This window comes from Trichechus manatus, unplaced genomic scaffold (assembly GCF_000243295.1).
Source record: "Trichechus manatus latirostris isolate Lorelei unplaced genomic scaffold, TriManLat1.0 scaffold00031, whole genome shotgun sequence".
Lineage (NCBI taxonomy): Eukaryota > Metazoa > Chordata > Mammalia > Sirenia > Trichechidae > Trichechus > Trichechus manatus.
In genome coordinates, this window is record NW_004443967.1 from 17,532,546 (window position 1) to 17,545,342 (window position 12,797).

General features: G+C 45.2%; 1 protein-coding gene across 1 annotated transcript in view; it reads right to left on the bottom strand.

The window, feature by feature from the left end:
- MKI67 (marker of proliferation Ki-67) overlaps positions 1-12,797 on the bottom strand; it is a 36,856-nt gene that overhangs the window by 1,860 nt on the left and 22,199 nt on the right. Inside the window, exon 14 of the mRNA XM_023729886.1 lies at positions 1,595-1,680. Within this exon, the coding sequence (XP_023585654.1) occupies positions 1,595-1,680 (86 nt within the window). The remainder of the gene's footprint in view (positions 1-1,594; positions 1,681-12,797) is intronic.

Below are 12,797 nucleotides of genomic sequence, written 5' to 3' on the forward strand. Positions count from 1 at the left end.
CTGTGGGGACCATGATCTCGGGGAACATGTAGCTCAATCGGCATAATATAGTTATAAAAAAAGGTCTACATTCTGCTTTGGTGAGTACCGAGCATCTGGGGTCTTAAAAGCCTGTGAGCGGCCATCTAAGATACTCCACTGGTTCCACCTTGTCTGGAGCAAGGAAGAATGAAGAAAACCAAAGACACCGGGGAAAGATTATTCCAAAGGACTAATGGACCACAACTACCACAGCTTCCACCAGACCGAGTCCAGCCAAACTAGATGGTGCCTGGCTACCACCACCTACTGCTCTCTGACAGGGATCACAATAGAGGGTCTCTGACAAAGCTGGAGAAAAATGTAGAACAAAATTCTAACTCACATACACAAAAAAAAGACCAGACTTAACTGGTCTGACAGAGAATGAGGAACCCCAAGAGAGTGTGGCCTCCAGACACCCTTATAGCTTGGTAATTAAGTCACTCCTGAGGTTCACCCTTCAGATTAGACAGGCCCATAAGATAAAATGAGACTAAATGGGCACAACAGCCCAAGTGCAAGGACGAGAAGGCAAGGACCTTGGTAATGGGAAACCCAAGATCGAGAAGGGGAGAGTATTGACACGTCGTGGGGTTGGCAACCAATGTCACAAAACAGTATGTGCATTAACTGTTTACTGAGAAGCTAGTTTGCTCTGTAAACTTTCATCTGAAGTACAATAAACGCACACACACACAAATATACTGACTTCTGTGTACCTGGCTTGCCCCAGGGACTGAGGCTACACCAGTACACAGACAGGGCAATGCCCTTACAGTTCACATTCTAGGGGGTCTGCTCCATGTTGCCTGCCGTCCTCACCTCAACACAGCCAGGCGGTGCCCGTAAAATGCATCCCAGGTTGCTTCTTAGGAACCTGTGTCCAGCGAGGCGAAGTCACTCTTCAAGGGTCATGCTGTCAAGCAGAGATCCAGGACACAAACTCGGATGTCCACTGAGGGTGCCTTTAATGGCTCTATACTCCCAGGACTCACCCTTATATCGGGAGCAAAATGGCCCCTAAGTCTTGGATGAATAGCCTCCAACCCTCATTACTATTACGCCATGTTATTGTTGTACAAGGTGAAGTAAAATGGCTCCATTTATTGAGTTGGCCTTGTTACTCCATATGGCCCCAAAGTAACTTTTAAGAGGAAACACTAATAATCTAAAAAGTGGGAGACTGCCAAATGAAAATAGAAACCGTGCCTAAACTGAGTAATATAGCACCAAAGAGTTAACCAAATGAGGCGGCTTTTTATATTTACAGTCGTTCTGGGGAAATATCTTGTTATAAATTCACTCTACACTGACCATTTTGTCCCATATCTCCTCAAATGCAAGCAACCAGCACCACCCCTAGAGTAAACCACCCGTTACAGCGCGCGCAGGCTGGACCGTCCCCCTCCGGGCGGAACGCCCCTCCCCTCCGGCCGGAACGCCCCCTCCCCTCCGGGCGGAACGCCCCTCCCCTCCGGCCGGAACGCCCCTCCCCTCCCGCCGGAACGCCCCTCCCCTCCGGCCGGAACCCATCTCCCTCCGGAACACCCCTCCACCTGAACGCCCCTCCCACCGGAATGCCACTGCCGCGCAGGCGCGGGAGGAGCCCGGGGATTCGAAATCGGGCGCGCTCGGCTGCGATTGGCCGGAACGGCAGGGCTAGCAAGAAACAGCCAATGGGCTTCTGGCGCGGAGCCGATAGGCCGGAACCGCAGCTGAGGGCTTAGCTCCCGCGGGACTGAGGTAAACATGAGCGGCTGCGCGGCCGCCCGCCACGTCGAGCCCGATACTCCGCCGACTTCGCCCAGCCCACCACGTAGCCACGCCCGCTCGCGCCAGAAAAGGGTGGCGGGAGCAGGTTCAGTGGAAAGTTCAAGAAATGTAGGAGACACGAAGGGAAGAGAAGCTAAGTAAGTAGCCCATGGCCCTGGGACTTGGTGGGTTGGCGTGCCCTATGGACGCCCTTAGATGAGAAGAGTAGCCACAGTTATCCCTTAAGTGTAGTAACTTTATGACGTGAGCAGTGCCAGCTTCCCAAGTAGTGTATCCCCTCAAGGGACAAGGACACCAAGGGTGGGCTGGGACCACATGTCCTCCCCATTGTAAATACACATCATGTATCCCTTCATTAATATTGACTGAGGACTCGGTGTCGGGGATACAGCGAGGATGGAAACCCCTGCCTTTCGCCGTGTGATGGAGGACGAAGACCGAAACATAAGCAGTTCTGTACATCGTGGCCAGTGATGAAGTGGATTAACTGTGGGAACTGATAACCTGAGCGATTCATTTTTGCAAAGTTGAGCGCTGTACCCTGGCCCAAACTACCACCACCTCGCAGATGTTTTCAGCTTTTTTCTTCTCCTCACTCTGTGAGACCCGGAAATCTCCTTCATGGCCTCCATTCAGAGCAGAAAATTCTAAGCTTCTTTCTTGGAAAGACGGAAAATTTTCAGATCATTCACTTGTGAGCTGATGCCTCCTAAATCTAATTTTCAGATTTATTTTCACATCCCTAGATCTAACCACTGGGTGTCTCCATTTGTGTGACCCGTATGTGAACCGACTCATCTTTTTTTTTTCCACCTTGTCCCGTGTTCCACACCATCCACCAGTCGCCCTGTGTCGAGTTGTCCCAAGCACTCTACCTTTCCTTCCCAAACTCATCTACAAAGTCTGTCTTCTTCTCTCTGTCCCATCTTCAGTTAGGCGTCCATTGTTTCTCCTCTATTAATGAGCTCTCCCCCTAACCGGCCTCCCTGCATTGAGCTCCCCTTCTCCCATCCCTCATGACCATGCCTACATCTCCAGCCCACGATCTGTCACAACCCCACACACTGTGCGCCAGTTCCCTGAACATGCTGCTGCTTTGTACCTCGCTGCCTTTGTACGTACTATGTCCTTGCCCTCCTTGCTCCTTCCACTTTACGGCGAAAGTTCTGTACTTTGTCATCCCCAAGCTGCTGTAGGTGCCCTTTGTCTTCCTATGACACCAGTATATACACCTCTCTTCAGACTTTGTCACAGTGTTAGAACTAATAAATTATTGAGGCTTCTCAAATCAGCAAGATATAAAAGGTTTTGTTTTCCTCCAGTCGTTTCAACTGATATTTTCCCTTTGCATTCTGTAACATTTGCATTATTATAACTCAGGTCAGTTTCTCATACTTGACTAAATTTTATCTTGCCTCCATCCCATGCAAACTTGTTCGGAGACCTGACTGCTTAGGAAAGTGGTCTAGGCTGGAGGGACAGGAAGGGTCCGGCTCCTCTGGCTTTCTTTCAAGGCCTGTCTTCTCCAGCATGTTGGAAAAGGACCACAAAAGCAAACCTGTTATGCACACCTATGTTCACTGCAGCATTATTCACAACAGCAAAAAGATGGAAACAACCTAAGTGCCCAGAATGGATAAACAAATTGTGGTCCATACATACAAAGGAATACTACACAACTATAAAGAATAATGAGGAGTCTGCAAAACATAACACAGATGAATCTGGAGGACGTTATGCTGACTGAAATAAGTTAATCACAAAAGGACAAATACTGGATGGTCCCACTACAAAAAGTCAAGAATAGATATACACACAGAAAGCAACGTTCCTTAATGGTTACCAAGGATGAGAGGGAGGGGGAATCTCTAGACAGTATTTTTGGTAATGGGAAAGGCAATACCAAATATGGGTGAAGTCAGTACAACTTGACCCAGGTAAATAAAGACACCAAGAAGTACACAAGAAAAAGGGACAGTTTCAGGAAATACAATAGTAACAACAACCAAAAACTGTATGGTTATGTAGGTAGATATGTATCCATATATGTGTATAGGAACGCATATGCAAGTAAATGCACAGGTGTGTATAGGTGTATCTGGAGGCATATGTATGTATACACGTATCCTCCTCTATTTGAAAGCAGAGTGTTCCTATGAAACCTTTCGTAAACTGAAACAGCATAGAGCGAAGAAGCAATTGTCATTAATTTATATGGGAAAAATTTTTGAGCATTCCCAGACCCAAAAAGTAACATACCAAATCATACCAATCACACATAAACCCTTAAACAACACTAACGTATAGTAAAAGCAGGAAAGATATGCCCACAGACACAGTTCAAAGCTGTGGCAGCTTGAGGCTGAGAAGCAGAGTGTAGTTCCCGGGGAAGGAGCTTGGTGATGCCACTTTTGCTTCTCAGGATGTATGCTGCCTCTTTAATAGCTCACTGCAAAACAAATGCTGAACACTATTTCCACTTTTTGCGTTTTTTCATAAAAGCAAAAATCCTCTTCAGATTTCTTTGGATTAGCAAAAACAGGTACTAATGTAGGTCTTTTGTAAAAGCGAAGTGGCATAAAGCAAACCTTTGAAAAGCAAGGGATACCTATACACATTTGTGTGTGCTGCATATATATCCAAAGCCCCTGGGGGCACAGTTGTGGAGGCTTCCTAGAAATATCGAAACAACTGGCAGGATTGGTTTACTGGGTTAAAAGGCTTAGGCCCGTAGTCTTGGGGGACAGCTTAGTCAATTGCGTAACATAGTTCATAAAGATACTGTTCTACATCATAGTTTGGTGAGCAGGGTCTTGGGTCGTAAAAGTTTATGAACGGCCATCTAAGACGCAACTCTTGGTCTCTCGTATGGAGCAAAAGAGAATGAAGAAAATCAAAGTCTCAAAAAAGAAATTAGTGCAGACGAACGACAGCCTCTTCTAACCTGAGACTGGAAGAACTAGATGGTGCCCAGCTTCCACTACCGACTGTTCTGACCAGGGACACAACAGAAGGTCCTGGATAGAATGGAAGAAAAATGTAAAACAAAATTCTTATTCCTAAAAAAGGCCAGACCTACTGGACTGATAGAAACTAGAGGAACCCCCAAGACTATTGCCCTAAGATACTCTTTGAACTTGGAACTGAAGCCACTCCTGGAGGAGACCTTTCAGCCAAATAATAGATTGGATTATAAAATAAACAATATCACCTATGAGTAATATTCTCCCTTAAACAATACATTTATGAGACCAAATGGTCAGCATTTACCCAGAAGCAAAGATGACAAGGCGAGGGGAAGGAAAGCTAGATCAATGGAAACAGAACAAACTGGAAATAATGAGCATGCTGACACATTGTGGAAATTGTAACCAATGGCATGGAACAATTTGTATAAAAATTGTTAAATGGGAACCTAATTTGTATAAACTTTCACCTAGAACAATAAAATATTATTTGAAAAACAAACTTGTTGATTCTGACTCATGGCAATCCCACGTGTGTGGAATAGAACTGTGCTCCACTGGGTTTTCAAGGCTGTGACCAGGCCTTTTTTTCCGTGGCGCCTCTGGTTCAAACCACCAGCCTTTAGGTTAGTTGAGCACAAACCGTTTATACCACCCAGGGATCTCTGGAAAAGGACAGCTGTCTCCTTAATTGGCCCGTTACAGATCTCTGTGAGTCTGTCACACCTTCTGTGGCTTGTCAGTGCCCTGGGCAGGTGTACAAATGTTGGTTTTCTCATGGGGCACGTTGGATCTTCAGAATCTAATAACTGTACAACTCAGACAGTTTTGACTCCAGATCAACCTCCTCCTGCTTGACTCCAGCCTCCAATGGTACCCCAGGCTCCACCCAGCCTCTGCCGATGGGGCTCAGTCCCCCAGACGGCAGCCCTCTCCCTTCGATGGTGTCCACGTAATTCAGCCACAGGTGGTCACAACAGGGGCTTCTTTCCTACTTTGCCAGCTCCCTCCAGGGCCCCCTTCCCTGCTCAGCAAGCCTGCTGCTCAAGCTCGACTCCCTGGAATGGACCCCACTCCACTCTGTAATTCTGAGGCCTCTCACCCTGTCCCCACCTGATTTGGAAGAAAGGAAGCCTCACAGATTCTCACAGCATTCTTCTCCCGCTTAGAGACTGGTCCTGCCCACTCTTAGTAAACCTGGAGTTATCTGGCCTCATTGTAGCTGTTCTTTGAGAACCTGGATCCAGTCCCCACTCTAGGCTGGTGCCACAGAATTGGGTTGTGTGACCAAATAGTTTGTCCCCCTCAATGGAGGGTGAGTGCAGTCCACCTCACCTGGAACAGATGTGGAACTGCCCTTTTGCTTCCCTCTGTTAAGACAGTACTTACACAGTGATGTCCACACTGGTCTGCCCATTTACCTGCATCAGACTTGTTTTCTTCTAAAACGTGGACCATAATCAAAACCCTTGCCCATGGAGCATATTGTTCCTGATCCTTGCCAATGTCAGAATTCTTGCCAATCCCATATCCCTGGCCACTGTTTCTCAGATTTCTTGGAGTCATGAGGTCACAGAATCTCCATGGCCACCTTGTTGGGTTTTACATTTTATTTTAAAGTATTTATCTCACCTGGCTAGTACATAAGACAATGTAGAAGATTAAAACTATTATGTAAACTAAGATGTTATAAAGGAAAAGTGTTTAAAAGTAAAAGCTCCTTAGACTAGTAGATTAAATACAAAATATACAGAATGAACTAGTATGCAGAAAAGGGTAACTCAGCAGGCCTGGCTTTCAGACCTGCATATTCCCAAAAAAGGCGTTTTCAGGACTGGCTGCTGGCTGGCTCCTGGGAGCTGATCTGAGCCCTTCGAATGTTCTTCCTGATGAGAGCGTTTTTGTATGCCTGACACCTTGGGTCAAGTTGTGTAACTTTAACCAGAGAGTTTATGCTAACTGTGTGATTTATGCATAGTGTTCTCTCAGTGCCCTGGGGGTGTGGAGTCTGAGTAGCTAAGGTCACTCACCTAGGCCTGCCGACTACACATGACTGACCCCTGGTAAACACTGTGGATACCAGGGTTTAGGCGAGCTTCCCCGGCTGGCCACACTTCACATGGTGTCACACCACTAGAATTAAGCAAGTCCCATACGACTCCCCTGGGAGGGTCACCTGGAAGCTTGCGCCTGGTTTCTCCCGGACTTCACCCCATGTGCCTTTTCTCTTTGCTGATTTTAATCTGTGTCCCTTCACTGCAATAACCATAACCATGAGTATAACAGTTTCTGGGTCCTGTGAGTCCTTCTAATGGGCCATCCAGCCTGAGGGTGGTCTTGGGAACCCCCAACACAACTAGCTAAAGCAGTTAACATAATGAAACAATGAGAAGCAATTAAAAAAAGACCACTGAGAACCAAAACGGGAAAAATCACTAGCAGTAAGTGCCTATTATGTAAAGAAATCTTTTTGGTACCAGGTACACCTGCATTAGTTCATCTCTTAACAACTGTCTCTAGAGGTGCTATTATTATTCCCATTTAAGATGAGAAAACTGAGAAACAGAGTAGAGGGAGAGCCAGGATTCAAAACCGCGGGCGGTCTGATTCCGGAGCCTGTATTCAGTTACCACTCTTCACGGTATAAGACAGTTTAAACTAAACAATTAAAAGGGCACAAGAACAAGACAGAAGAAGAACACAAACACTGAGTCAAAAGACAAGTAAGCTAAGAACAATCGATGTGAAACAAAACTAAAACCAGAAACTGAGGTTAAAACTAAATACTGTATGTAGAGCAACATGCCTCTCTACCCAATAATTTGAAATATCAAAAAATTAGAAATTAAAAATTGCTAGGTCAGGGAAACAAGGTAGGGCACATAGCTTTATACTTCCTACCTCAGAGTTTTCTGGTGGCGATCTCTGAGCAAGATTCCCTTCACATGCTAGAGTGGGGCGGTGGGTGGTGGGCGGGAAGGATGAAGCTTCTCTAGTTTTCCAGCTTGCACACAAGTGGCAGCTTGTTGGAGAGCCACTGGATGAGTTTGGTGGCAGGAACAGAATGCTTGGTGTAGACAGATTTATCATTGTTCTTCTATAAAATGGCTTCTTCTAAAGTAAAATATTAATGGTATCATATAAAATTTCCCACTTTCATCTCCAATGAACACAGGAAGCTAAATGACACAGTTTACAGAAATTTACCAAATACAAATTTATTGGGATATAAAAGGGAACGTTATACCTTGCTACATTACTAAAGATTTTGCTAAATTTTATGACAAAAAACATACTATGGGGGATATTTATACTTATCACTAAGCTATCACTTTCTTTTTCTTTCTTCAGCTTCTTTGCTAAGCATCTTCATTGCCTTGGTATCTTCGAGTTCTCATTCTCTTTGTTGGTATGATGTTCTTATCCTGTTTGGGAAGAGAAATATAACTCGTAAGTAATTTAAGAGAACAACTTTGTAATCAGTTCTGCTGTACCAAAAAACCAAAAACCACATACTCAACTTCTTACTAGGTATCATGCGAGTCCTCAGTTCCATAAACTTAATTCTGAGGTTGGAAATGAGTTTTAAGATACCTCCTGTTAAAGTGGGTTTTTTTCCCTTAATTGTTTTTACTATTTTGTCTTTAAATGTTATTAGTATTGTATCTTTTCATAGAAAAGTTTGTGATCTATTTTCTAATGTTACTACATAATACAAGAATGTTTCTACACAAATGTACACTAAAAATACCACCAAGAAAAAGTGAATTCAAATGTAGAGAGAATCATCAGCACTAAATCTTTTGGGTCTTCTAAATCAAACCAGCTCTACAAAGTGGACCGTCACTGAGTCACATGAGAGTGTGATTAAGGAACAGACACCCACATGGGGCCCTTGTGCTAGTGTCGTCTTGTGAGCAGCTGGGAGAAGTCAGAGGTATTCCAACTGAGTTCACTTTTAAGATAGCTTTTATGTAGCAAAACTTTCCATTTTAACCCATATTGGTTGAAACCTAGTATGCATTATTTACCTAGATATTCGTTACTTGGCAGGCTCATCCATCTAGAAAGTTAGGTAACATTTAAAGGCAACAAAAGATGAGACTTCTGATTTCCAAAATGGGTGCCCCAAAGCAGGAGGGTGCATGCACTTTACCTGCCAGCGAGCCCCTCAGGTGTTTGCTCCCCAACCAGACAGCAAGGCAGAAAAAGTGAACTGTGACACCAGGCACACTTGTAGCAGCAGTCACACTAACCACTTTTATCAAGTGACCACTGATGGTGGGAGGAGGGGGAGCTAGAAAGAGACAAGAGTTAAAAAAAATCTAAGACTTCGCTGGAATTCCGTAGCCTCTGAAGGCCACACCTTATACAGTGCAGCACAGATGTTCATAATAACAGCTGAATATCAGGAAAAGGTTGAACTACAGACCACCTGCTCGGTCAGAAGATAGTAAAGCATGAGGTACGCATCACAGGTTATAATATAACTATATCAGCAAGAAGCCCTGGTGGCACAGCGGTTAAGAGCTCAGCTGTTAACCAAAAGGTTGGCAGTTTGAATCCACCAACCGCTCTTTGGAAACCCTATGGGACAGTTCTACTCTGTCCTATAGGGCTGTTATGAGTTGGAATTGAGTTGATGACAGCAGGTTTTTTTTTTTTCCTTTTGTGGTATACAAGCTGATACGAAGGATATCATTGCTGATGTCAGATGGACTGTGGCTGAAAGCAGAGAATAATGGAAAGATGTTTACGTATGTTTCATTGACTATGCAAAGGCATTCGACTGTGTGGATCATAACAAATTATGGATAACATTGCAAAGAATGGGAATTCCAGAACACTTAATTATTGTGCTCATGTGGAACCTAAACTTGAAGCATTTACTGATGAAGATCAAAGACCACAGCCTTCATATGGATTACACCTCAATGTAAAGAAAACAAAAATCCTTACAGCTGGACCAATAAGCAACATCATGATAAAAAGAGAAAATACCGAAGTTGTCAAGGATTTCATTTTACTTGCACCCACAGTCAACACATATGGAAGCATCAATCAAGAAATCAAACGACATATTGCATTGGGCAAATCTGCAAAAGACATCTTTAAAAAAAAAAAAGCAAAGATGTCATCTGAGGACTAAGGTGCACCTGACCCAAGTCATGGTATTTCAGTCAGCTCATATGCACATGAAAGCTGGACAGTGAATAAGGAAGACGGAAGAATTGATGCCTGTGAATTATGGTGTTGGCGAAGAATATTGAATATCCCATGGACTGCCAGAAGAATGAACAAATCCATCTTGGAAGAAGTACAGCCACAATGCTCCTTAGAAGCAAGGATGGTGAGGCTTTGTCTCACGTATTTTGGACATGTTACCAGGAGGGACCAGTCCCTGGAGAAGGACATTATGCTTGGTAAAGTAGAGGGTCAGTGAAAAAGAGGAAGACCCTCAGTGAGATGGACTGACACAGTGGCTGCAACAATGGGCTCAAGCATAACTACGATTGTGAGGATGGCACAGGACCAGGCAGTGTTTCATTCTGTTGTGCATGGGGTCGCTATGAGTCAGAACTGACTCAACGGCAGCTAACAACGTCAAGGGCAGATGTGCCCATGGGCTCTAGGAACATGTCTTGCCATTATCACAATGTCTTCTGCTTCCAGCAAGCCCCTGGTGACATCTGCCAAGGCATGGGTCAGCTTCTCTGAGCCTCTCTTTCCTCTCTCTGGCATGCAGTTAGTCCTCCCTGCTAGAAGTCCCTGCCTTCACCTAGTCAGTGGTCCTCCTGGTTAGCATGCTGGCCTGTCTGTCATGTCCTGTGGTTGTGGTGGAGGATCTGTGGAGCTCTAGCTCTCTTGGCAGCGTTAGCTTGTTCTAGAGTTTGTGCTGGTTAGGACAGTTGGAGGTGCCAGAATTCTGATATCTGAAGAAGTTACTGCTCATTAGTTTCATCTACTGAGCTCAGAAAATTGTAATTATAGGTCCAAATTTTGCATGCTAAAAGGTAATCGTTCAACCTATTTTTCTTTTAATGTAGCTAAATCAGATACTCTAAAAAGAATGCAAACAGAATTTAATCATGCCCTATGGATTTATTCAAATGATAGACAATTACGTGCTGCTAAATTTGATATTAGTTTAATAGCACTTATAGTTCTTTAGCTTAACTGTTCTTGAGGTGGGGGTGGGGGCAGTGAAAGGACACAAGCACTCCTACTCAGTACAAACTCAGTACTAGCTCCTTCATGGACACCTCTGACTTGTTTGTTCTAGCTTTCAAAGACTGTCCTCTGACATCGAGGCATAACCACTTTTCTGTTTCGGTAAGTTTAATGGAACTAGAGGCTGAAGACAACTGCTTAGTCTTCGTAAGGGGCACAACATAAGCTGTCAGAATGCAGTAACTAGATAAGGTCCTAGTGCTTCCTGAGTCAAGTCTTTGTAATGTGGGTTTATTATTTTAAGTAGAATTCCTAAAACATATATTAAAATACAGCTATGAAGACGAGTTATATGTGTATCTTCCAATGGTATAACTGGGAGCTGGCAGCGTATTACGTATAGTCATGTGTCACTTAACGCCCATGTGTTCTGTGAAATGGGACTTACGTGATCTGGACATTGTGGGAACACCTGGGTCAGCAAGGCCTGGGCTCCTGGGCACCTGGACCAGGGGGCTTCTGTGGGGCACACCTCAGGTGAGCACTCGGCCACGTCCTGCCTGGTACGCTGCCCTGCAGCCCCGTGAAAGTCATGACAAGGAAGCTCCAGGCAGGGGCCAGGCAGCAGGGGAGCAGTCTCAGCAACCAGGCGCACCACTCCGGCTGGTCCTCAATGCCTGCCCACCTTGGGTGCTCAGGATAGGGTGCTCAGGAACAGGATCTGGTGAGCAGTGCTTCTAGCAGCAGGAGTGCCTGTTTCTACTGGTGAGGGGTGGCAAGGAGGCCTCACTGCTGAGTCGGGCTGTGGGCATCACCCGGAGGGCGCGTGTGGGACCACAGATGTATATGCAGTCAGACATTGCCCCAGTGGACCTTATGCAGCACATGACTAATGTGTTTGCTTTGTCCCCTTGCAACATGGGGCTAAAATACATCAAAACATTCTATGCTCATCAAAAAGAAAAACAGTAAATTACTTACCTGCTTTGGATTTTTGGTAGCTGTTTCTTCAGAAATGCCTCTTTTGGAAGCACGTGTTGCTCTTTGCAGTGATTTGATATCACTTTCCTTATGGCTTGGCTCTTTGGTTGGTATCTCTTTACTACAAAGTTCTGCCACTGATTTTGTCTGATTTCTAGATCTCAGTCTTGAGGGTGGAATTCCCGGCACCGTGACTCTATCTTCTGAGAGTTTCCCGGAGGGATCCTCAGCACTCTTCTCCAAGGTGTTCTCTGTACTGGGCTCAGGATCAGACCCTTGCATCTTGGTAGTGGTGACAGGCACCTTATTTCGCCTTCCAGGCCTCGAACATGGAATTGCTTCAGTGGCTGCTGCTGCTTCCTGCTGACGGCTTTTTTTAACAGACATCTTTGTGACTTTCTTGGTGCGTTTTGTTTCTGTTGAACTAGCTACGCTCTGAAGTCCCTCTGGGTCTGTGCTTACTTTATTCCTACTCCTAGATCTTAAACCTCTACCATCTTGAGGAGGAACTGTGTGGTTTAGCATCCTTTTGTCTTCCCTGTCCTTGTCTGTGGAGACTTCCTCACGTGGAGTAGGCAGAGAGTGGGAGTGCTGCGTTTCCTCATCAAGACGCGTCCTCTGGTGTCTTGTCTTCACACGTGTCTCTTGTCTTCGTGCTGCCTCTTTGTCTGCGGAGACTTCCTCACATGGAACAGGCCGAGAATGGGAGTGCTGCGTTTCCTCACCAAGACGCGTCCTCTGGTGTCTTGTCTTCACACGTGTCCTCTGGTGTCTTGTCTTCACACGTGTCTCTTGTTTTAGTGCCATCTCTTTGTCTGTGGAGACTTCCTCACGTGGAGCAGGCAGAGAGTGGGAGTGCTGCGTTTCCTCACCAAGATGCTTCCT